This window comes from Mus musculus, chromosome 2, assembly GCF_000001635.26.
Source record: "Mus musculus strain C57BL/6J chromosome 2, GRCm38.p6 C57BL/6J".
NCBI classification, from domain to species: domain Eukaryota; kingdom Metazoa; phylum Chordata; class Mammalia; order Rodentia; family Muridae; genus Mus; species Mus musculus.
The window spans coordinates 104,897,834-104,923,384 of record NC_000068.7 but is presented as its reverse complement, the minus strand read 5'-3'; the positions used below and the strand labels follow the sequence as shown (position 1 = coordinate 104,923,384).

General features: G+C 39.6%; 1 protein-coding gene across 1 annotated transcript in view; it reads right to left on the bottom strand.

The window, feature by feature from the left end:
- The window catches only part of Ccdc73 (coiled-coil domain containing 73), a 113,414-nt gene that overhangs the window by 76,353 nt on the left and 11,510 nt on the right, over window positions 1-25,551 (bottom strand). Inside the window, exons 2-3 of the mRNA NM_177600.4 lie at window positions 15,687-15,844; window positions 8,656-8,727 (exon numbers count right to left, since the gene is read on the bottom strand). Coding sequence (NP_808268.2) covers window positions 8,656-8,727; window positions 15,687-15,824 — 210 coding nt within the window. The 5' untranslated portion in view covers window positions 15,825-15,844. The remainder of the gene's footprint in view (window positions 1-8,655; window positions 8,728-15,686; window positions 15,845-25,551) is intronic.

Genomic DNA, 25,551 nt, shown 5'->3' with positions numbered 1-25,551 from the left:
ATACTGGATTACGTTGATGGATTTCCATATATTGAATCATCCCTGCATCCCTGGGATGAAACCTACTTGGTCAGGATGGATGATCGTTTTGATGTGTTCTTGGATTCGGTTATTGAGAACTTTATTGAGGATTTTTGCATCGATATTCATAAGGGAATTGGTCTGAAGTTCTCTATCTTTGTTGGGTCTTTTTGTGGTTTAGGTATCAGAGTAATTGTGGCTTCATAGAATGAGTTGGGTAAAGTACCTTCTACTTCTATCTTGTGGAATAGTTTGTGAAGAACTGGGATTAGATCTTCTTTGAAGGTCTGATAGAACTCTGCACTAAACCTATCTGGTCCTGGGCTTTTTTTGGTTGGGAGACTATTAATGACTGCTTCTATTTCTTTAGGGGATATAGGACTGTTTAGATCATTAACCTGACCTTGATTTAACTTTGGTACCTGGTATCTGTCTAGAAACTTGTCCATTTCATCCAGGTTCTCCAGTTTTGTTGAGTATAGCCTTTTGTAGAAGGATCTGATGGTGTTTTGGATTTCTTCAGGATCTGTTGTTATGTCTTCCTTTTCATTTCTGATTTTGTTAATTAGAATGCTTTCCCTGTGCCCTCTAGTGAGTCTGGCTAAGGGTTTGTCTATCTTGTTGATTTTCTCAAAGAACCAGCTCTTCGTTTGGTTGATTCTTTGAATAGTTCTTCTTGTTTCCACTTGGTTGATTTCGCCCGAGTTTGATTATTTCCTGCTGTCTACTCCTCTTGGGTGAATTTGCTTCCTTTTGTTCTAGAGCTTTTAGGTGTGTTGTCAAGCTGCTAATGTGTGCTCTCTAGTTTCTTTTTGGAGGCACTCAGAGCTATGAGTTTCCCTCTTAGAAATGCTTTCATTGTGTCCCATAAGTTTGGGTATGTTGTGGCTTCATTTTCATTAAACTCCAAAAAGTCCTTAATTTCTTTCTTTATTTCTTCCTTGACCAAGGTATCATTGAGGAGAGTGTTGTTCGGTTTCCACATGAATGTTGGCTTTCTATTATTTATTTTGTTATTGAAGATCAGCCTTAGTCTATGGTGATCTGATAGGATGCATGGGACAATTTCAATATTTTTGATTCTGTTGAGGCTTGTTCTGTGTCCAATTATGTGGTCAATTTTGGAGAAGGTACCATGAGGTGCTGAGAAGAAGGTATATCCTTTTGTTTTAGGATAAAAAGTTCTGTAGATATCTGTTAGATCCATTTGTTTCATAACTTCTGTTAGTTTCACTGTGTCCCTGTTTAGTTTCTGTTTCCATGATCTGTCCATTGATGAAAGTGGTGTGTTGAAGTCCCCCACTATTATTGTGCGCTTTAAGCTTTACTAAAGTTTCTTTAATGAATGACGCTGCCCTTGTATTTGCAGCGTAGATATTCAGAATTGAGAGTTTCTCTTGGAAGATTTTACCTTTGATGAGTATGAAGTGCCCCGCCTTGTCTTTTTTGATGACCTTGGGTTGGAAGTCAATTTTATTAGATATTAGAATGGCTACTCCAGCTTGTTTCTTCAGACCATTTGCTTGGAAAATTGTTTTCCAGCCTTTCATTCTTAGGTAGTGTCTATCTTTTTCCCTGAGATGGGTTTCCTGTAAGCAGCAAAACGTTGGGTCCTGTTTGTGTAGCCAGTCTATTAGTCTATGTCTTTTTATTGAGGAGTTGAGTCCATTGATATTAAGAGATATTAAGGAAAAGTAATTGTTGCTTCCTATTATTTTTGTTGTTAAAGTTGGCATTCTGTTCTTGTGGCTGTCTTCTTTTAGGTTTGTTGAGCGATTACCTTCTTGCTTTTTCTAGGACGTGGTTTCCATCCTTGTATTGGTTTTTTTCTGTTATTATCCTTTGAAGGGCTGGATTTGTGGAAAGATAATGTGTGAATTTGGTTCTGTCGTGGAATACTTTTGTTTCTCCATCTAAGGTTATTGAAAGTTTGGCTGGGTATAGTAGCCTGGGCTGGCATTTGTGTTCTCTTAGTGTCTGTATAACATCTGTCCAAGCTCTTCTTGCTTTCATAGTCTCTGGTGAAAAATCTGGTGTAATTCTGATAGGCTTGCCTTTATATGTTACTTGACCCTTATCCCTTATGCTTTTAATATTCTATCTTTATTTAGTGCATTTGTTGTTCTGATTATTATGTGTTGGGAGGAATTTCTTTTCTGGTCCAGTCTATTTGGAGTTCTGTAGGCTTCTTGTATGTTCATGGGCATCTCTTTCTTTAGGTTTGGGAAGTTTTCTTCTATAATTTTATTGAAGATATTTGCTGGTCCTTTAAGTTGAAAATCTTCATTCTCATCTACTCCTATTATCCGTAGGTTTGGTCTTCTCATTGTGTCCTGGATTTCCTGGATGTTTTGAGTTAGGATCTTTTTGCATTTTGTATTTTCTTTGATTGTTGTGCCGATCGTCTCTATGGAATCTTCTGCATCTGAGATTCTCTCTTCCATCTCTTGTATTCTGTTGCTGATGCTTGCATCTATGGTTCCAGATTTCTTTCCTATGGTTTCTATCTCCAGCGTTGCCTCACTTTGGGTTTTCTTTATTGTGTCTACTTCCCTTTTGAGGTCTTGGATGGTTTTATTCAATTCCATCACCTGTTTGGTCATGTTTTCCTGTAATTCTTTAAGGGATTTTTGTGCTTTCTCTTTAAGATCTTCTACCTGTTTAGCAGTGTTCTCCTGTATTTCTTTGAGTGAGTTATGAAGGTTCTTCTTGATGTCCTCTACCATCATCATGAGATATGCTTTTAGATCCAGGTCTAGCTTTTCGGGTGTGTTGGGGTGCCCTGGACTGGGTGAGGTGGGAGTGCTGGGTTCTGGTGATGGTGAGTGGTCTTGGTTTCTGTTAATAAGATTCTTACGTTTACCTTTCGCCATCTGGTAATCTCTGGAGTTAGTTGATTTAGTTGTCTCTGGTTAGAGCTTGTTCCTCAGGAGATTCTGTTAGCCTCTATCAGCAGACCTGGGAGACTAGCTCTCTCCTCTGAGTGTCAGTGGTCAGAGCACTCTCTGCAGGCAAGCTCTCCTCTTACAGGGGAGGTGCACAGATATCTGGCGTTAGTTAGGACCTCCCTCCTGGCCAAAGATAAAGGCCCAAAACAGGACCTGTCCCGAAGCTGAGTTGCTTTGGCCTGTCCCAGAAGCTGAGTTGCTTTGGCCTGTCCCAGAAGCTGTTAGCTTCTGTATTCTACACTCTCACCTGTGCAGAATACTCTCGGAGGAGTCCCGGAACCAAGATGTCTGCTGCCGATGCTCAGGCAAAGCGCTCCTGGGCCGGGCGGACCCCTATCCTCTGGCCGGGAAAGAGGCCGGATATCTAAGTAAATAAATCTGAAAGGCTTCATTGCTGCGGCCCAGGTCGCTGGGGGCTGTTGGCCTCAGCTTCAGGCTCATCTTGCTCTCACTGGGCTCCAAATTCTTTCCTGGGTCTGCCCTGGACATCCTCTGCCCAGAGACAGAGAGAGAGCAAGCACCACCTCTGCTATGTCAGAGGGCCACCTGCTGCTACCTCCAGAAGTGAATTTTTTTAATCTAAGGATATATACTCAATGACATTTCCTTCTTCAAGTTTACCAAACTATTTTTTGTAAAACCAAGGCACAGTAAAGAGTATTCACTTTTTTCTTCCTCTCTCTCTCTTCCCCTCCCTCCCCCCTTTCTCTTTGTCTTCTGAGTAGTCTTTCCCAAATACACAAAGTACCTTCTGTACTTAAACTTCCTGGATGATATTTTCACATTTAAAGTCAGACACTCTTGTAAGACTTTCTCAGTTACCTGGTTGTGTTTCAGCCATAAAATTCCCAAGCTCTCCCAGCTGTGTCCTGTATGATGTGCACACTGATTTCCCAGCCTTGTTCCTTCAGGTGTGCATGCACACATTTAAAATGCTTTTCTTAATCTGTAAGCTACTCAAAGAGAGCAATATATGAGACCTTTTTACAGAAGGCAAGCTGGGTCTATGAAACCCTAACCTTTCTTACCTGCACTGCTCTTTTATTTTGCTGCTGCTGCTGCTGTTTTGAACCTTGTAGTAAACCATTCCTCAGGCTTACAAGCCTTCCAGGTGGGTTAAAAAGCACTGAATTTGGTTTCTTGTTATTTTTAGCTAAATACTTCATCTTGACCCATAATTTTAGAATACTGTAGAACAAAGAAAGCTTAGAACTTCAGCAGGAATCCAAGCTGTAGAGTCAACCATGCCAATGTTCCAGTGCCTCCTAAGGACACAAATGAACTAAAAAGCATGTCAGAAAGGTCAAACAAAGAACTGGCTAATCTTCATGATGCATGGTCCTGAGCTCTGTAGTATCCCAAAGCTAAATAGTTTGAGAGCTTTTTAAAGGCTATTTTGGAATGCCCACAATTGGCTTCACACTATGAAGGAAGTGTGATTGTAAATTACACAAGGAAATCTCTTTCAGGACAAATACTTGGTGGCACCAGAAGACCTTAATGGAATTTCTCAAAAACTTTTTACATGAAATTACCCATCAGAACAAAGACTGACTAGAAACCATACTCAACTGCAGCACTAACAGAAGTTTTACTAAGACTGCTGAGGGTGTCCATGGTGATACTTCCTGTGTCAGCAGAACCCTCCTGATTAAACTGTCATTCTTGTAAATCCAAACCTCAGTTCCTGTAAACGGGCTTCCTAAAATTAACCCTAGAAAGGGTTCTGTGTTCTCATCACTGCCTACTTCTTCCCAGGATTGACTCAACTTCTTGCCATAGAGCTACAGTTCGGAGAGTAAAAAGAATTTCTTGAAAGTCTCCAAATAGGCTCTGTAGTGACACAACACTCACTTTATCAGCATTTCTACTAGAAAACCTTGTAACACCTTGTCACTAATTCAGAAGCTGTCACTATATCTGCAGTCTTAAAGAAAGACTGTGCTATTCATTTCATGCCCTCCCGCTGTCTCCACCTTCTAAGACTGGGAAGGAAGGAAGGAAGGAAGGAAGGAAGGAAGGAAGGAAGGAAGGAGAGGCGAGGGAGGGAGGGAGAGAAAGAGGGAGAAAGGAAAAGAGATGGGAAGGAAAGATGGATGGATAAACCAACAAACTAAGACCTGCAGGCCAGCTTTGACCAGCTACCTGTTTTGTATGACCAGTAAGCTAAGAATTCTTTTGAAAATTTAAATAGTTTAAAAGAAAAAATCAGAAAGGAATAACATACTTACTTATCTAAGCACTACCCATGGCTGTTAAACAGCTGTGATGAAAGGCTATCTGCTCCACAAAGTCAGAAATATTTACCATATGGTTCTAAACATAAAACGCATGTGGACTCCTAATCTAGATCATCAGAGTCGCCAACTGCAATACTTTACGAGGTTTTTAATTCATTATGCATGCCTGTGTATTTTATTTCCTCCTTGTTAACAATCCAGAACCTTCAATGAGAGAATGCATATTATTTCTTAAATGACATCTCCAACGTCATTAACCTGAATACTGTTTTCTGAATTCCTGGCCACCTGTGGGAGGATACCAACAATAAATTGGAATTGTGACTTGGAGATAGCTTCTTATTGTCTTGGTTTAATGGGTACTCTTAGCTACTAATTTATGAGTAATCTACAGCCCAATAATGATCTTTTTCCTTGGCATTTTCCATGTTGGCATGTTAAATGCTTTTATAGATACTGTTCTGTCTAATGAACCAATGATCAAAAAAGACAGGAAACACACACACATATATAGTATATATTATATGTAATATATACTATAACATTATATATGTATATATATATCATATGTAATACAATTATCCACCTCCAGAATCAACCATACCTGCTACCATGACTTCATAAAACAGTATAGATTTGATTTATTACATTCCAAATAATAATGGTCTCCTCCCCAGGTCAAGCTGAAGAAGGAGTACTAAGAACTGAAAGTACTTGAAAAGAACAGAACATTCAGAGCTAAGAGGTTCTGAGAATACCAGTCTCAAAATCATTTAGTTTGTGTCAGAAAACGTGTTCCTAAGAGTTTTTAATAAGAACATTTTTTAAACTAAGCAAAACTGTATCGCTGTTTGTTTTGGACCAATGCATAAGCTAAGATGCTTACTTGGTTTCATAACACAATACTTCATTCTCAAAACCTGCTTCAAGATCCTCACACTGTTACCTTGACCTAACCTAAAATATTGCATCACAAATTTGTCAATCCCAATCAATCCCAATTTAAAATTATATTTAAATGCACTGGAACCTAAACCCAAAAACCCTCTTTATATTCTCATTCCCATGTCGCCCTTTTGAAAACTCGAGACTATGAAATGTTCTCAATATGATCAGTTCTAATAAATACAGCTGTTTTAACAGGTTGTTTGATGATATTTCTGATCAACACAGCTCAGTAATTCTTATTCATAATGCTGACAGTGTAGGACAGTTTCTTCATTTATACAAGTTTGGAAAGTATTATAGGAATCTGACTTTATTTTTCTCCCAGTAAAACACAGCTTTTTTTTGTTTTGGTTTGGTTTGGTTTTTTTCGAGACAGGGTTTCTCTGTATAGCCCTGGCTGTCCTGGAACTCACTTTGTAGTCCAGGTTGCCCTCGAACTCAGAAATTCGCCTGCCTCTGCCTCTGGAGTGCTGGGATTAAAGGCGTGTGCCACCACACCCGACGAAACACAGCTTTAATACTATTTATTTACTAATCTACTATTCCTTGTAGACCTGAAAGTTAGGTCTATCATTAATTAAGTCATTATACTATTTGGCTGTTTCTGGACTCTATTATGGTATGTTTACTAAAATATATTCCTATATACAACAGAGCTATTTTAACTTTTTAAATCTTTATTTGTGCACATATGTATGTATATGTGTGCATGCACACATGTGTGGAGCTCACAGGCTGGGGAGTTAGAGGACTGAACTCTAGCATCAGGTTTGGCAGTAGGTGCCTTTACCAACTGAGCCATCTCACTAGCCCTATTGTAATTATTGTAGCTTTATAATATGTTCATGGGTCAAAGTCTCACTACAACATCCTTTTTTGCTCCAATACTTTCCAGGCTATTCCTCTATATTTATTCTGTACATGCCTTGGAATCAGCCTAAGTACTCCAAAACACGCTCCTGCTAGTTTTGAAAGAATTATATTGCATTTTTTGATTTAGAGAATTACTGGATTTTTTTAAATTTTTTATTTATTTATTTACTTATTTATATATACATATTGTTTTGTTTTGTTTTTCTGAGACATGGTTTCTCTGTGTAGCCCTGGCTGTCCTGGAACTCACTCTGTAGATCAAGTTGGCCTCGAACTCAGAAATCCACCTGCCTCAGCCTCCCAAGTGCTGGGATTAAAGGCGTGCGCCACCACTGCCCAGCTGAATTACTGAATTTTAAATATTTTTATGTGTTTGAGTTTTTGCCTGCAAAAACTAAATTTTTGCCTGTGCATCACTTGCATGGCTAGTACCTTCAGAGGCCAGAAGAGGGCACTGCATCTCCTAGAACTGGAGTTAGAGAGAGTTGTGAGTCATCATAGAGGTACTGGAACTGAATCTGGGTCCTCTGGAAGAACAGTCTCTCCATCTCCTCCTATTCTAAATTTAATATTGTTGATTCTTCCTAACTGAAAAAGAGATGCAGCTAGGTGCAGTTGAAAATACCCCTAGTTCCAGCTCTTCAGAAAGCAGGCAGGAAGATTACTAGGATGGTTCAAAACCAGACTGGACACAGAGAGACACAGTCTCAAAAAAACTCAGAAACCAAGCACAAGTTGCCTTTTAAAATCTACTCATAATTCAACTTGTATTTAATACTCACCTGTTTTCTCCCTCCACGAATAGGACTGTAGACCTGTCCCTCAAATAATCCTGCCATGGTTACTCCCATATTCTGTACAACTCTGGGGGCTAGTCCTACCTTAAACTTTCCCATAATTTCTAGTCAAATTTAAACTCTGTAATTTGAAGTCTTTGTCTGAGATATACCCTTAAGGAGAGGAACCATCACCCTAATCTTCATTCTTTATATGTGTTAACTTTACTTTGATAAAAAGGTATATCAAGTGCTATCATTAATGCTATAATGTAGATGAGAGTACAGATTTCTATTTGATTACATGATATAACACCACCCTGGGGAAACATGGTTCTACCTCTGAGCTTTCAGTACTTTCAAAAACAATTATTCCCTTCCCATACTAGAGGGTTTGTTAGATAAAAACAGAAGTTTTCAGCAGACTTGACCTCAGTGTAATATCAGAAAGCTTTAAAATTCTGAAGCCACAAATATCTTCAACAATTGTGGTGTGAACTGTCCGTAGCCCATGTTTTAAATGATGCACCACCTCCAAATATATGTAAGAAATCTAAAAATTAATTTTGTTGTAAGAATTAGATATAAGATTTACTTTATTTCATTTTATATGTATAAATGTTTTGCCTACATGTAGTATATATACCATGTCCACGCCTGGAGGCTGCAGAGGCCAGAAGAGGGCAGATCCCCTGGAACTAGAGTATGAATGATAGTGAACTCTATCTGGGTGCTGGGAAAGAGCACCGGTAAGAGCAACAGGTGGTCCTGACCACTGAGCAGTCTCTCCAGTCCTGGGAATGTATTTCAAAGATGCTAAAGATGAGAATCTGGGAGAGGAGTGCTTACCTTTTGCCATTTCAGTTCTTGTGTCTCCAGAATAATTTTAGCAATCTGCTCTTCATATTGAGTCTCTGCTTTCTAAGTTGAAAAGAAAAAGAATGCCATGAAAATTAAAAGTTCAGGCATTTCATTCCAGCTCTTTCTAGAGAGACAGACATGATACATCTTCGAACTCAAAGGGGGAAAACCTGGCATTTTGCAAATTAAATGTATAAATCCAGCAGAGGACTGTGGACCTATATCAATCAAGTAATGTAGAGTCTGGCCAGAGGTTTGGAATGCTGGCACACACCTGTAATACCAAGACTTAGGAGAACAGGCATAATATATTTTAGAGCCTTATGATCTTAGTTCAATCCCTAGAATCCACGTCAAAGTAGAAGGGAATAACCTAGTCCACAATGTTTTCCTCTGACCATCACACACATGCTATAGCATGAGCACACACAATAAAATAATAACAGAAGTGTCTTCAAAGAAAAAATGCACTATCTTAATAAAAAGATAACCTTTCCCAGAAGCTTCCAAATATGCATCCCCTATTATCTCGTTGTCATAAGGGAATTACTTGCACTCTCTAAAAGCAGTCACTTGTGGGAGAGTACTTTATGAATAACTACCACCAATGATGATTATCTGGCTCACACCAATGAAAAGTGAACTCTAAGACAGAACCAGGCTTTCTCTAAAATAGAAAGCAGAAAGGAAATGCATGTTAACAAATGCCAATATTATATGTAAAATGAAGGCGACATTAGAATCTCTTGCAGTAATACATTATTATAATTAAAGCTGGCTGGCCGGAGATAGTAATACATGTCTGTTAACTCACCTACTCAAGAGGGAGACAGAGGAGTTCAAGTTCAAGGCCAGGTTGAGTAATAATGGAAGACTATTTAAAAATAAATACACTTATGTACATTATATACTATATGCATGTATTTCTTCCCAAAACAGCTGTGTTAAAATGCAGTAGAGGGCTGGAGGTGGCTCAGCAGTTAAGAGCACATGTTGTTCAGCAGAGGTCTTGGGTTCATCTGCTAGCACCTACATGGTGGCTCACAATTAACTCCAATTCCAGGACATCAGACATCCTCTTCTGAACTTCCAGAGCACCAGGCAAAACACTCAAACACATAAAATAAATAAATCTTCAAAATATTTTCAATGTAGAAGTAAATGCTTCCATCATGTCAGTGTGGTTATACTATTTTTAGTAGGTAGACTGTAAGATGTTATCATGATGTTGTTCTTGGTTATATGTATATATTGATTGATTCAGAAGATAATTTTTATAAAACAGGTATTCTTGCTACTTTAGCTAAAGAAATGGAGGAACCAAAAGGATAGTTTCTCAGTGCCCTAGTTTGCTTTCTGGTACTGTGAGAAATACCATGACCAAAATCAACTTAGGAAAGGAAAGGGTTTATTTCAGCTCAAGTTTATATTCCAGCAACAAGGAAAGCCAAGGAAACAACTCAAAACAAGAACATGGAGGCAGGACCTAAGGCAGAGACTATGGAGCAGCACTGCTTACTGGCTTCCTTCTGAGGGGTGATAGCACCCACAATGGGCTGGATACTCCCAATCAATCATCAGTCAAGAAAATGCTCCCACAGATATGCCCATAGGCCATCTGATGGAGGCAATTCCTCTTTCCTCTTCCCTCAGCCCAGCCAACTCTAATTCTACAGAGTGAGTTTCAAGACAGCCAGGGCAACCCTGTCTCAAAAACAAACAAACAAACAAAAAAAAAAAAAACAAAAACAAAAACAAAAACCTAACCAGCATGAGGAGGAAGGCATTTACTTGGGCTTACAGGAATGTCAGAGAAGGACCTCAAGACCAACCAAATAACTGAGACTATAGGCAGTCTTAATTCTAGAGCTTGTACTTGACCCAAAATTATCTTTCTCCAAAGTCTCTTAAATACTACATTCTCTTTTTTAAATTTTTATTGGTTATTTGGTTTATTTACATTTTAAATGTTATACCCCTGCCTGGTTTCCTCTCCAAAAATCCCCCATCCCAGCCCCCTCCCCTCTGCCTCCACAAGGGTGCTCCCCCATCCACCCACCCACTCCCACCTCACTACCCTAGCATTCCCCTACACTGGTGTATCAAGCTTTCATGGGGCCAAGGGCCTCCCCTCCCTTTGATGCCAGACAAGGCCATCCTCTGCTACATATGCAGCTGGAGGCATGGATCCCTCCATGTGTATTCTTTGGTTGGTGGTTTGGTCCCTGGGAGCTCTAGGGGGTGGGGGTGGGGTATGATTGGTTGATATTGTTGTTCTTCAAATAGAGTTGCAAACCCCTTCAGCTTCGTCAGTCCTTCCCCTAACTCCTCCATTGGGATCCCCCTGCTCAGTCCAATAGTTGGCTGTAAGCATCCACATCTGTATCGGTAAGGCTCTGGCAGAGCCTCTAAGGCAACATCCATATCAGGCTCCTGTCAGCAAGCACTTCTTGGCATCAGCAATAGTGTCTGGGTTTGGTGGCTACATATGGGATAGATCCCCAGGTGGGGCGGTCTCTGGATGGCTTTTCCTTCAGTCCCTGCTCCACTCATTGTCCCTGTATTTCCTTTAGACAGGTGCAATTCTGGGTTAAAATTTTGAGAAGGGTGGGGCCCCATCTCTCAACTGGGGGTAGTGCCTAACCTCTGGATATGGTCTCTACAGGTTCTCTCTCCCTTTGTTGGGCATTTCAACTAATGTCATCCCCGTTGGGTCCTGGGAGTCTCTTGCTTTCCTGGTGTCTGGGACTTTCTGTTGGCTATCCCCAGTTCCCTATCCCGCATTGCTACACACCTCTGTTCAATTTCCTGACCTTCTATACATCTACCCAATATCCTCCCATATCTGATCCTGCCCCCTTTTTTAAGGTTTTAAAAACCTTTTGTGTGCATACAAGTACATTCTGAGTTTGGTAGAACATTTTCAAATAAAAATTAGAAATAGTTGATGTATGAAAAACATAAAAATGAAGAACTGATGTGAGGGCTGACAGATGGCATAACGTAAAGAGGATCTGAGTTTCACTTCCCAGCACCTAGGTCAGGTGGCTCACAACTGCCTGTGACTCCAGCTCCAGGGAAATCTGATCCCTCTTACTTCCACTGGGACCTGCACTCAAATCCACATACTCACAAAGACACACACATAATTAAAAGCAAAAATGAATAATTTAAAAAACAACAGGAATGTTTAAAGAATTTCTGTATCATAAAACTTCCTAATAACTTGCTAATATAAAAACAGTAGCTTCAATACTATTAGAAAATGAACTTATAGGTATTTTTATCAGTATCAGAGATATTATGAATAACTTTTGGCTAATTAGACTAAGAAAATATATAAGAGAATACATACTATTTTATGAAACAACATAGAGAAACTGAATTGAGCAATTCTAGAGAACACAGATTATAAATGGAAAGGAGAGTAAAAGAGCCCAGCTACAGTTTGGGCTTCCTGAACATGTGCCCGCTGTATGTGCTATGTCCCTAAATCTGTTCAGGGTCAAGAATTGAAAGGGTCTGACCAACACACAGCCCATCTTGTAAAACTACAGCCTGAAGCAAGCACTTTAAAAAACCACAACACTTTCTAAAGGTTATAAAGAGTAAATAAACCATCAAATTACTCCTCCTTTATTGTTTTTTGTAAAAACACTTAAATCCTTGTAGTCCTAAGGCATCTAATAAAAAATAAACACTTTTAGGGTTCTATAGTCTAGGATACTTTATTGAACTTGGAAGATAGGATTTTTCTTGCTAAATTTATTTTCTTTCATTGACAATATTAAAAGATATTTTATTAAAACTTTTAAAAGTTTCATGATGAACGAAGAAAAACATAAAAGCTAAATAATAAAAATTTTAAAAAAAGGTTAGTAGAAAACATGAAGCTAAAATGTCATGAAAGTATAAATATATAAAAATGCTACTCTTAGCAATGTGGCTAATATCCATTTATCAGTTTTCTGTGTAAATAAAGGTATGTGCTCTAAGACTGTAATAATAGTAACTGTACTGATTTTCTGGCACCAAAAGGTAGTGTAAGATTATTTGCTACATATTACACTACTGTGTGTCCAGTGTTCACTCAGCTTCCTTAGCAAATCATTTGTTATTTTAGACTACCCAAAATTCAGTTGAATTTTGTCCTTAGAACCCCCAAGGACTTATTACTATTTGGATACTTAACATATTTTTTTGTAAAGTAATTTTTATTTATAATTTTATCATAATGATACTATGTGGTAACATAGTTGTTTACTTGAATGGCATGTTGTACCCACAAAACTTGAATCAGCTCAAAGTACAACCCAGAAATGGTTTATAAAAGCACATAAAGTGAAAGAATATTTTAATAGTCTCAAGGCTTTACTGGTGAAGATCTTTCGTTTTCATTATACAACTGATTTGGATCAAAAATATATCTTGCTTTAAAACTTTCAAATCCCACACTGAAATAGGAATTTCTATGTTGTTTTCAATACAATGTAGGCATTCAATTCAACCTAATTCCTACGCCACTCAAGTCATATGCCAGCCACCCAAATCCTAAATTTGTGAGCCCTGTGCTATTACTGATCATCTCTATTCCTTATCAGTAATCCCATGGATCTGTCTGTCAACATTATATATCAGAATGAAATCTAAGACTTGGGATGAATTGACAGTAAGCATGCCTAGCGTAAATGAAGCCCTCGAGTTCAGTCCCCAGCAAGCAGTGGTGCATGTCTAAAATCTAGCATTTCAGAGACAGAAGCAGGAGGATCAGGAACTTAAGGCCATCCTTGGCTTCACCAGTTCAAGGCAAGCCTGGCGACAGGAGGTTCTGCCTCAAAACAAATAAGAAATGGAATCAAAATTCTACAGTGCACATACTATGGATTCAATATGAACTATTTTGTTGATTCAGATTGTTAATTTGTATATCTTTATTAATTTAAAGCACCCCATTGTTCCAAATTATATCATTACCAATATAGCACAGCATGATAATGCACACCTTTAGTCCTGGCACCAGGGAGACACAGGCAGGTGAATTTCAAGGCTAGCCTGGTCTACTCAACAATACCAGGCCACCCAGGGTTGCATGGTAAGACTAGTCTCTTAAAACTGGAAAACATATTATTTATGGATGTTAACATTGAAATCTTTAAATGTGTGCATTTCTTCCTCCCCTCAAGACTCAGAGATCTACATGGAAGAGATGCTGGAAAAATTTTAAGAGCCAGAGGTAATAGTTGACTTCAAGGAAACAGTATTTTCCAGATACAATGGGGCTGAAACATAAGAACTCACAGAAACTACAACAGCATGCACAAGACCTGCACAAGCTCAAACCAGACAAAATCCCAATATGTAGAACTGAAACAGACATTAAGTCCCACCCAACTCCAAGCGCACATATGTGTATGCTTTTGTATGTGTGCAGGCACTTGTGTGTGTACTTTTTGTTTTGTTTTTGTGTTTGTTTGAGGTTTTGTTTGTTTTTAAGAAAGAAAGAATATGAAGTTGGGTCAGTAAAAAATAGGAGGATCTGGGAGGAGTTGGGTGAGGGGAAAGAATATGACCAAAATATATTCTATAAAACATTTTGGAAAAAAAATTTTTTTAAAGCCTACAGTACCACTTGTGGTAAAGATAGATAGATAGATAGATAGATAGATAGATAGATAGATAGATAGATAGATAGATAGATAGATGTGTTTCATTTGAAATACCCACAGAGATCAGAAAATTAGTAAGGGTCTGTGGTGAACTTTCAAGGAAAGGAAAACAGAACACAGAAAGATAAAGGGAAAAGTGAAATAATGGAGCAGGAAGGATTAAATAATGTGGAAAATGTGAGGCAAGAAAGAGAAGGGAACACAGGACCAAAATTAAGGATCTTCTGAAAAAGTCCCACTCACAATGGGCCGGGACCTTAATACATCAATGCCCTGTAGGCTTCCCTGCAGCTGGGTCTTATTGAGGCATTTTCTCCATTGAAATTCCATTCACTCAGATGAATCTAGTTTGTATTAAATTGACATAAAAATTAGCCAGCACAAACACCACATCCAAATGCAACTTGAAAAAAAGAAGTTTAAGCCGGGCGTGGTGGCGCACGCCTTTAATCCCAGCACTCGGGAGGCAGAGGCAGGCGGATTTCTGAGTTCGAGGCCAGCCTGGTCTACAGAGTGAGTTCTAGGACAGCCAGGGCTACACAGAGAAACCCTGTCTCTAAAACACAAAAACAAAAAAAAAAAAAACAAAAAAAAAGAAGAAGAAGTTTAGCCAAGCAGTGGTGGCCCACTCCTTTAATCCCAGCACTTGGGAGGCAGAGGCAGGCAGATTTCTGAGTTTGAGGCCAGCCTGGTCTACAAAGTGAGTTCCAGGACAGCCAACAGCCAGGGCTACACAGAGAAACCCTGTCTTGAAAAACAACAACAGAAAGAAAGAAAGAAAGAAAGAAAGAAAGAAAGAAAGAGAGGAAGAGGAGGAGGAGAAAGAAGAGGAAGAAAAAGGAGTTTATTTAATCTAGCCCATGAAATTCAAGACAGGACATGATGGCAGGAACCTGGAAGAAGAAACTGAGGCAGAGGTAATAAAGGAGTGCTGCTTATTGGTTTGCTTTCTCTAGCTTGTTCAGACTCTTATACCCCCATAGTGAACTGGACCCTCTCACTCAATCAACTCAATCAAGAAAATTGGCCTATGTGCATGCTTGGTGTCTCTCTCTCTCTCTCTCTCTCTCTCTCTCTCTCTCTCTCTCTCTCTCCCTCCCTCCCTCCCTCCTTCCCTCCCTCTTTCTTAGTGTTGGGCTGTGGAAATGGCTCAGTGAGTAGAGGCAGTAGCCATGCATACATGATGAGTCAAGTTTGATCCCCAGAACCCATGTGAGAAAAGAAGGAGAGAACCAATTCCACAAACCTATATGTTTTTCTTTATAAATAAGTGGCTGTTTGGGGACTTCTTTTGTAAAAAGAAAAAATGCAAAACATCAAAGCTTTCTCTTCAAATCCTTAAGAGGGGCTCACCCTTCTCATACGCAGCTCTTCTAGTGCTTCAAGTAAACTTGTTCTGAAATCGAGGAGCTGAATAGAAACCATTGTCTCTGAAGAACTCTGAAGAGTGAAGGTAGATGCTGATGATGTGGTGTTGAAACTGTCCTCCATGTTAGTATTTATTTCATTTCCTGCAATTCAAAACAGTTTTAAGTAATAAAAGATCACTTATCTATGTTTCTCTAGATAAACTATAGTTACCATAAAAACATTATCCCATAACTCTCCAAGTTCAACATTAAATAACAATGCTGCTATCCCTCATACTCCAACAGTCATAGAAAAACACTTGGCAGCAATGGTTCTGTTCTATTTCTCATGGCTTGTAGGGTTTCTGGGTATCTAAGTCCCGTGTAAGACTACATTTTCTGCCCCTATACACCAAACTTGTGATGGCTGAGTTCCTATACTGCAGGCAGGTAAGGTTTGGACCTTCACCAGAAGCTTGATGCCAAGGCAGATACACATTCTCTTTCCAAACTTTGCTTACATGAAGCTGTTTTTCAAAGATAATGTTCACACTAATTAATAGTAATACAAATTTTAAACTCAATACAATTTAAAGAGGTCTTTGGTAACTGTCTTTTATTAAAATCTAGGTACTTAAATGTCTCAATCTATGAAGCATATGAGTCAGGTTATAAGACATTTTGCTTTTCAAATTTTCAATTTGAAACAAATATAGGTTCAAAAGCAGTTGCAAGAATAAGTACAGGGAAGTCCTATGCAGCATCCACTCATTCATCTCTAGCGTTACCACCTTGCTTAACAATGGTACAATAGCTACAATGTGTATATGATATCAGTATAATCTATACAGTTTATAGAAATGTTGCCAGTATATATATGTATACACAAATGTATGTGTGTATATATATGTATACACAAATGTATGTGTGTATATATATATGTATATATATATATACATATATATTTCTGTGCACATTTATTGATACTGTGATCATAATCAAAATACAGAATCCTACCATTATCAAAGGCCCCTCATACAATCCCTTTGTTACCACATTCCCTTCTCCTCATCTTAATCTCTAGCAAATGGTTATCTTTTTTGTTTTGTTTTTTGGTTTTTGAGACAAGGTTTCTCTGTGAAGCCCTGGCTGTAAACTCACTCTGTAGAACAGGCTGGCATCAAACTCACAGACATCCATCTGCCTCTGCCTCCCAAGTGCTGGGACTAAAACCATCTGCCACCACATCTGGAATATATGATTATCTTAATCTTAATTTCAGATAAATTTGTTAAGTGAAAGAAAATTCAATCTATTCATACAATTTTAAATGCATCTACATCAGTAATGTCCTAAAGAATCTTGAAGAAAAAAAAAAAAAGTTCCCCTAATTATCCTGGGTACTCAAGGAATCCTCACATGAGTTTTTCCAGGATAATAACAGCACACAAAGTTAACCAGGAACAAAAGGATATATGACATTATAAGCACCAGCAGAAACAAGCAACAGGAAAAGCAAATATGTACTGCAGATTATAGCACCACATTAAAGGCAACCTATACATTCAATGCAATCCCCATCAAAATCGCAACACAAGTCTTCAAAGACATGGGAAGACCAAGTCTCAAATTCATCTGGAAAGGCAAAACACCCAGAATAACGAAAACAATTCTTAACAATAAAAGAACAGCTCGGGGAATCACCTTCCCTGACCTCAAGCTTTACTACAGAGCAATAGTGACGGAAACTGCATGATATTGGTACAGAGACAGACATGTTGATCGATGGAATAGAATTGAAGACCCAGAAATAAAATCACACACTTAACGGTCACTTGATCTTTGACAAAGATGCCAAAAAATATACAATGAAAAAAAAAGAAAACATCTTCAATAAATGGTGCTGGTATAACTGGCTGTCTGTATATAGAAGAATGAAAATAGACCCATATTTGTCACCTTGTACAAAGCTCAAGTCCAAGTGGATCAAGGACCTCAACATAAAACCAGATACACTGAAACTAATAGAAGAGAAAATAGGAAAGAGCCTTGAACTCATTGGCACAGGGGGAAATTTCCTAAACAGAACTCCAATGGCTCATGCTCTAAGATCAAGAACTGATAAATGGAACCTCATGAAACTGAAAAGCTTCTGTAAGACAAAGGACATAGTCAATAAGACAAACTGGCAACCTACAGATTGGGAAAAAAATCTTCACTAACCCCACATCCAATAGAGGGCTAATATCCAAAATATATAAAGAACTCAAGAAATTAATCACCAAAGAAACCAAACAATCCAATCAAAAACTGGGGTATAGAACTACACCGAGAATTTACAACTGAGGAATCTCGAATGGCTGAGAAGCACATAAAGAAATGTTCAAAGTCCTTTGTGATCAGAGAAATGCAAATCAAAATGACCCTGAGATTCCACCTTACACCAATCAGAATGGCTAAGATCAAAACCTCAGGTGACAACACATGTTGGAGAGGATGTGGAGAAAGTGGAACACTCCTCCACTGCAGGTGAGATTGCAAACTGGTACAACCACTCTGGAAATCAATCTGGAAGTTCCTCAGAAAATTGGAAATAGATCTACCTGAAGACTCAGCTATACCATTCTTGGAAATATACCCAAAAGATGTCCCAACATGCCACAGGGACACATGTTCCACTATGTTCATAGTGGCCTTATTTGTGACAGCCAGAAGCTGGAAACAACCTAGATATCTCACGATAGAAGAATGGATACAGAAAATGTGGTTCATTTACACAATGGAATACTATTGAGCTATTAAGAATGAGGACATCCTGAGTTTTGCAAGCAAATGGATGGAACTAGAAAATATCATCCTGAGTGAGATAACTCAGACCCAAAAGGACATGCATGGTATGTACTCACTAATAAGTGGATATTAGCCAAAAAAAAAAAAAAAGTACAGAATACCCAAGATACAGTCCACAGAACTCAAAAAGGTAAACAAGCTGAAGTGCCCAAGTGAGGATGCCTCAGTCCCACTTGGGAGAGAGAAGAAAGCAATCACAAGTGGGGAGGGAGGGACCTGGGAGGGAAAGTGGAGAGGGAGGGGAGTGGGGGGGGAGGGGGAACTGATCTAGTATTGGGTGAGGAAAAAGGACTGAAGTCCTGAGGGCCAGCAGAAAGAATGTAAACAGGCAACCTCAGGAAATAGGAAGTTGGGGGAACCCTCCAGAATTCATCAGAGACTTGGGAGGTGAGAGACTCTCAGGACTCAAAGGTAGGGACTTAGATGAAATGCCAGACAGTAGGGAAAGGAAACTTACAGAGCCTACTTCCAGCAGGAAGACAGGACATCAAGTAAGGAATTGGGTTGCCATCCCACAGTCACAACTCTGACCCATAATTGTTCTAGTCTGAAAGAACTGCAGGGACAGAAATGGAGAGGAGCCTGAGGAAACGAAGGTCCAGCAACAGGCCCAAAGTGGGATCCAGCTCAAGGGGAGATCCCAAGGGCTGACACTATTACTGAGGCACTGGAGTGCTCACAGAAAGGGACCTATCATGACTGCCCTCCGAAATGCCCAACAAGCAGCTGAAAGAGTCAGATGCAGATATTTGCACCCAAGCAGAAGCTGCTGACCCCTGTTGTTGAATTAGAGAAGGCTGAAAGAAGCTGAGGAAAAAGGTGATCCTGTAGGAGGCCCACCAGTCTCAATCTGGACCCCCGAGATCTCTCAGACACTGAATCACCAAACAGACAGCATACACCAACTGTTATGAGGCCCCCAACACACATACAGTAGAGGACTGCTGGGTCTGTGTTCATTCAGAGATGATATACCTAACCCTCAAGAGCCTGGAGGCCCCAGGGAGTTTAGAGGTCAGGTGGGGTGGGGATGGGGACATACATGTGGAGACTGGGGGTTGGGGGGAGGTATGTGATGTTGAATAGTCGGTGGGTGGAGGGGGGGAAATAAAATATGGAGTGTTAAAAAAAATCAATTAATTTAAATAAATAGATAAGGGAAGGAAGGAAGGAAGGAAGGAAGGAAGGAAGGAAGGAAAGAAAGAAAGAAAGAAAGAAAGAAAGAAAGAAAGAAAGAAAGAAAGAAAGAAAGAAAGAAAGAAAGAACTATACTTACTATGTTTAAAGAAACAAAGCCATCTTGAAATTATCAACAAAACATGAGTCTCTCACTATATCTAGGCGGGCCTCATTCTTCCAGCACTCCTATCTCAGCCTCTCAAATGCCTGGAGTATAAGCATGTGCTACTAAGACCCAGTTGATTTAGGAGAAGCTTGGGTGCACCTAGGAAAATGCCTGAGTAGACTAGAAGACAGAGCACATAAAGCACCTAGCGCGCACCAAGGAGGTAACAAATGAACAGCACAGCAAAGCAGGGACAGGACAATGGCAGCAAAGCAGAGGGTGTTTAGACAGTAAGGAGAAAGAAAGGAGCAGAATCACATTAAGAGATAATAGCTGAGAAATTCCTGGACGCAAAGGTGCTACAAGTCAAGAATCAAGTGAATTCCACAATGAGAAACTAAAAAGAAATCTACACTCATAGTTATCACAGTGAAGTGACCCATACTAATTTGAAAAAAAAAAATCTTAAAACCAACCATGGAAAAAGATTGATAATACTTCATAGAATCCTTGCTTACAGTGATCCCTTGTTCTAGGTTGCTTTCTGTTGCTGTGATAAACACTGTTACCAAAAGCAATTTAGGGAGGAAGAGTTTATCTCAGGTTACAGGATGTAATCTGTCAGGGAAAGAAGCCAAAGCAGGTACTAACATATAGACAATGCAGTAATGATGCTAACTGGCTCATGTACCTTCCCCCATACAACCTACCCAGGAGTGGCACACAGTACACTAGGCCCTCTCTGACCCAATCAGTAATCAAGAAAATTCCCCCACAGATACTGAGAGACCAAATCTTTTGGATTCATACTCCATCTTAGAGAACCTGACCTAAGGTTGAACTCAAGGTAACTAACAGGGCGGTACCGAGTACCAGTTTCCAGGCTACCCTATAACAAGACCAGTGTCTAGCACCAGTATCCAGGTTATTCAACAACAAATCTTTACTTCCAGATTACAAGCCTGCCCCTGACACTTCACTTCCTAACAACCACCAATCAGGAGGAAAGCAGAAGTTAAATTTATGGTTTGGTTCCCAGCACCAGCCACTTACATTAAAGGCCATAATGGCCCCCAGTCAGATGTCTACCAGGCTAGATAACTTTTTGCCTCTATAAATGCTTGCCTAAAACTGGGCTTGGGTCTCCTCCCATTCTACTGTGTTAGAGGCGGTGCTGTGGCCCAAGTTTGAGCTTGAAAAGAAACCCTAATTCCATTACATTGGATTTGGCTCCTTGGTGGTCCTTTTGGGTTTCATGAATGTCTCATGGCACAACAATATGTCCACAGGCCTGTCCAATAGAAGCAATTCCTCATCTGAAGGTCCCTCTTCATAAGTGTGTCAAGATGACAAGCATGAATAGCCATCACACCACGCTACTCAAGACCCAGACAGACATCTTACATAGAAAAATAACCACTCTACAAAGAGAATGCAACAATTTTACCTACATGCACCTAAACAATGGGCACCAAGTTATATGAAGTAAAAGCTGGTGGGATTGAAAGTAACAACGGGGAATTCTATCATAACAACAGAAGACTCCAATAATAAACAAAATAAAACAAATTACTAATAAAGTAGCAGAACACTTGGAAGCTGCACACATAGCACATTCAGTTAAGTACTTGCTGTGCTGGCGTTTGAATTCTCCAGCACCAACATAAAACCTGGGCACAAGGCACATGTCTATAATCTGGGAAGATAGCAACAGGAGATCCCTGAAGATCTCTGGCCAGCCAACCTAGTCAAATAAGTGAGCTCTAGGTTCTGTAAGAGGTCCTCTCTCAAAAAATAAAGTAGAAAATAATGAAGAAGACACCCAACATTGACCTCAGGTATCCATATGCACAGACCTAATCACATATACACCACAGAGAGAGAGAGAGAGAGAGAGACAGACAGACAGAGAGAGAGACAGAGAGACAGGCAGAGAGAGAGAGAGAGAGAGAGAGAGGAAGAGAAAGGGAAAGAAAGAAAAGGAAGGAAAAGAAAAAGGAAGGAAGAAAAGGAAAGAAAGGAGGGAGGGGAGGAGGGAGGAAAGAAGGAAGAAAGGAAGAAAGAAGGAAAAGAATCTGTATAAAACTACCAAGCAATGGCAACAACTATGTCACTCAATGTTATAAGAAATCAAAGGTAAAATTACAAAGACAGGACAGAAATAAATGAAATAGACACTAGAAAGAGAAAATATTAATTATGCAAAAAATGGCTTTTTGTAAATATTTTTAAAACTGACAAACCTTTAGGTAGGCTTCAAGAAGAAGGGAAACAAGATTCAGATTGGTAAAAATCAAGAATGAATGAGGGAACATTGCTGATGCTATCTGCTGCCTGCATCCTGTTGCTCTACCTGAATAGAAGCTGTTTAGAAGTGAAGAGGTAAAGAGGTTCTTCTAGTGTGACAGCCCTAGAGCCTTGAATACCCATGACCTAGGAGCTAGACCAGAATTCTTGAGGTTGACAACTTCAGGTCTAAGAGTCAGAGGCCTACTACACCAGTTAGAAGCCAGCAAATTACTCTTCTAGACACTTAGCTAGAAGCTCATTGCCCTGGCCTTTAACCACCAGTGTACCTGACACTTGGCAGCTGTTGCCATCACCAGCTTCCAGTAGCAGTAAGCAGCAAAGGCAGATGTTGACTGCTGTGTTACAATACCAGGGAAAGACAGGGGGTTGGGACTCTCAGCTACTACAATAGAACTATTACAGCACTCCTGCCTACAGTGTCAGAACTGGCCCTTAAATCTTGGAACATCCCTGGGATTCTTCTGGCAATTGGAACCTGCAGTCTCTGGTATCTGTCCTGGCATCTCTGTTCTTCACTGTTTCTTCCCTGCTGCTCTCTGGAACTCCCCAGCCATGCTCTGGCTACTACTGCTACTACTGCCACCACTCCTCCTCCCACCACCACCCCTGCTGCCACTGCTACCCCTGCAGCCACAACTACCACCACTACCCATGCTGCCTTTGCCACAGCTACCTATCTACTGTCATTGTCTCCATGATACCATCTCAGCCTGCTCTACTGATGATAAAGATCAAAAGGAGACAAGACTGCTTGAGAAAATCCTTTTAGTGGAATTAATATACACTAGCAGGAGGCAGTACAAGAGAGTAGTCCCAGGATGATTTGAAAAGCAAACTCTGCTCATGTAGTCAGCTAGCGGATGTGTGGTAAGGGAGCTCTGCATCAGTCACTCCGCAGCCCTTCATGCAAACAGGGGATTGTGTTGGCCCCATTCTAAGGCTTCTGCTGGGTCACCATGGAAAGCACTCCCACACTGGCCTGGGTGAGAAAGGTGCTAAGAGTGTACTGAGGTTGGCAATGGCAAAAGGCCTGCCACAAGCTGTTTGAACAGGTGCACTGTCTTCTGGAGTCATATAGAGGGTAGCTTACTGAGCACATCCATAGTATTTACAGCAGCTGCCATGAGGGAGGGAGCGCTGACAACTGCTGAAAAGGAGCTGCTTTGCTGAGTATCTTCCAATCAAGGCAGAGAGGCACCACACCACAGAATGTTCCAACAACTCTCAAATAAAATAAGCCCTCAGTATCCTAGCTTTTTAATGTAAAAATAAACATTCAAATGGATATTTATAATATCAGTAACATGAATAGTACCTTAACATTATTGAACACTGCTCTGCTCTGAGTTAAATGTCCATGGGCAGAACTGTATCATTTTATCCATCACATTACTACTAAAAAAAAAAAATGTCAGCAATAAATGAGGTATTATAGACAAGTGGGACAATTCCTCAAAGCAGATAAACTTCCCAGTTGACTCAAGACAAAAATCCACAAACCTTTCTTTTTTTTTTTTTTTTTAAAGAATTCACCGTATTCTTTTTTTTTTTTTTTTTTTTTTTTTAAGATTTATTTATTATATGTAAGTACACTGTAGCTGTCTTCAGACACTCCAGAAGAGGGCGTCAGATCTTGTTACAGATGGTTGTGAGCCACCATGTGGTTGCTGGGATTTGAACTCCTGACCTTTGGAAGAGCAGTCGGGTGCTCTTACCCACTGAGCCATCTCACCAGCCCCCCACAAACCTTTCATAAGTAAAAAGACTGAATTAGCGATCAGAAAATTTCTCACAAGAGGAAGAGCTCAGGACCAGACTGTTTATTGGTAAAATTTACAAAAAAAATTAAAAAATAAATAATACCAATCCTTTACAAAACTTTTCAGAGAACAATAAAGAAAACACTGCTAACTCATTTGACAAGCAAGTCAAATATTCCACAAGGATATTTATTAAAACCCTAAGGCAACAGTCCTTAGAATAAGAGCATGTAAGTGCTCAATAAAAATGCTACCAAATACACAAAAGGAATCACTCATGGTGACCAAGTAGGCCTTATCCTGAGAACACAAGATTGGCTTGATATGTTTTTTTAAAAAATCATTTAATGTAATAAACCATATTGATGGGATAAAGAAAAAGACAATAAACAATAGGATTGTTTTAATAAATGTAAGAAAAGTGTGACAAAGTACACTATCTTCTCATGATAAAATTCTCAATAAGCTATGAATAGGCAGGAACTTCTGCCTTAGAGGGAGTCTATGAAAAGACGTCTGCTTTTGTCACCACTGACAGCATATGTTTATGATTTGAGTCTGAAATGTTACCTGCAGGCTCTTGTGTTGTAAAGCTTGGTTCCCAGCTGTGATACTTTGGGGATGAAGTTATGGAACCTTTAGGAGGTAGAGCCTAGCTGCAGGACAAAAGTCATTGTGGGATGGTCTTAAGGATCACAGCCCAACTCTGCTTTCTGGTCAATGTCAGTAAAATGAATAACGGAGGCAAGCTCCTGCCACCACATATGGAAACTAGCTGCCCCATGCCTTCCCCACCACAATGGACAAAATCTTCTCAAACCGAAAGCCAAAATAAATTCTCCCTCCCTTAATTTGTTCCTTGTAAGATATTTGGTCACAGTAATCATAAAAGAAATTAATAAAATACTGAATTACAAAAGGCTAAGAACTTTTCCTCTAAGAAAATGAACAGACTGGAGTCATCAAATTTTAAAATGGGTATACTTTAAAGAACATTATCAATAAAATAAAGAGAATCTACAAAGTGAGAAAAATTTGCAAAGCATATATTTCACTAAAAACTATCATCTTGAATATACAATATAGTTGCTTCGTATGATTAAACAATAAAAGGGCAAAACAGCCAAGGGATTAGAATCAAATTTTCTCCAAAATGCCCGCCCTCTTCTAGTCTTGCCAGTACTTGTCTACATTTGTGTGTGCTGAGCGTGACCAGTACCAACATGAAATACGTTTACTATCACTACTCGTTAAGATGATAGAAACCAAAACCACAAAGAGATACTATTCCAGATGTATTAAGATAGCATAATAAGGGGGCTAGAGAGATGGCTCAGCGATTAAGAGCACCAACTGCTCTTCCAAATGTCGTGAATTCAAATCCCAGCAACCAAATGATGGTTCACAACCATCTGTGATGAGATCTGATGCCCTCTTCTGGGGTTTCTGAAGACAGCTACAGAGAGCTAGCAAGGCTAGAACAAGAAGAAAAAGTGTCTGAAGACAGCTACAGTATACTTACATATAATAAATAAATAAATCTTTTTTTTAAAAAAGATGGCATACTAGAAAAGAGAGAGAGAGAGGGGGGTAGCTCAGTAGCAGAGTGCTGGCCTAGCATGTGTGAGGCCCCAGGTTCAACCAAAGAAAAACCTCCCCCAATG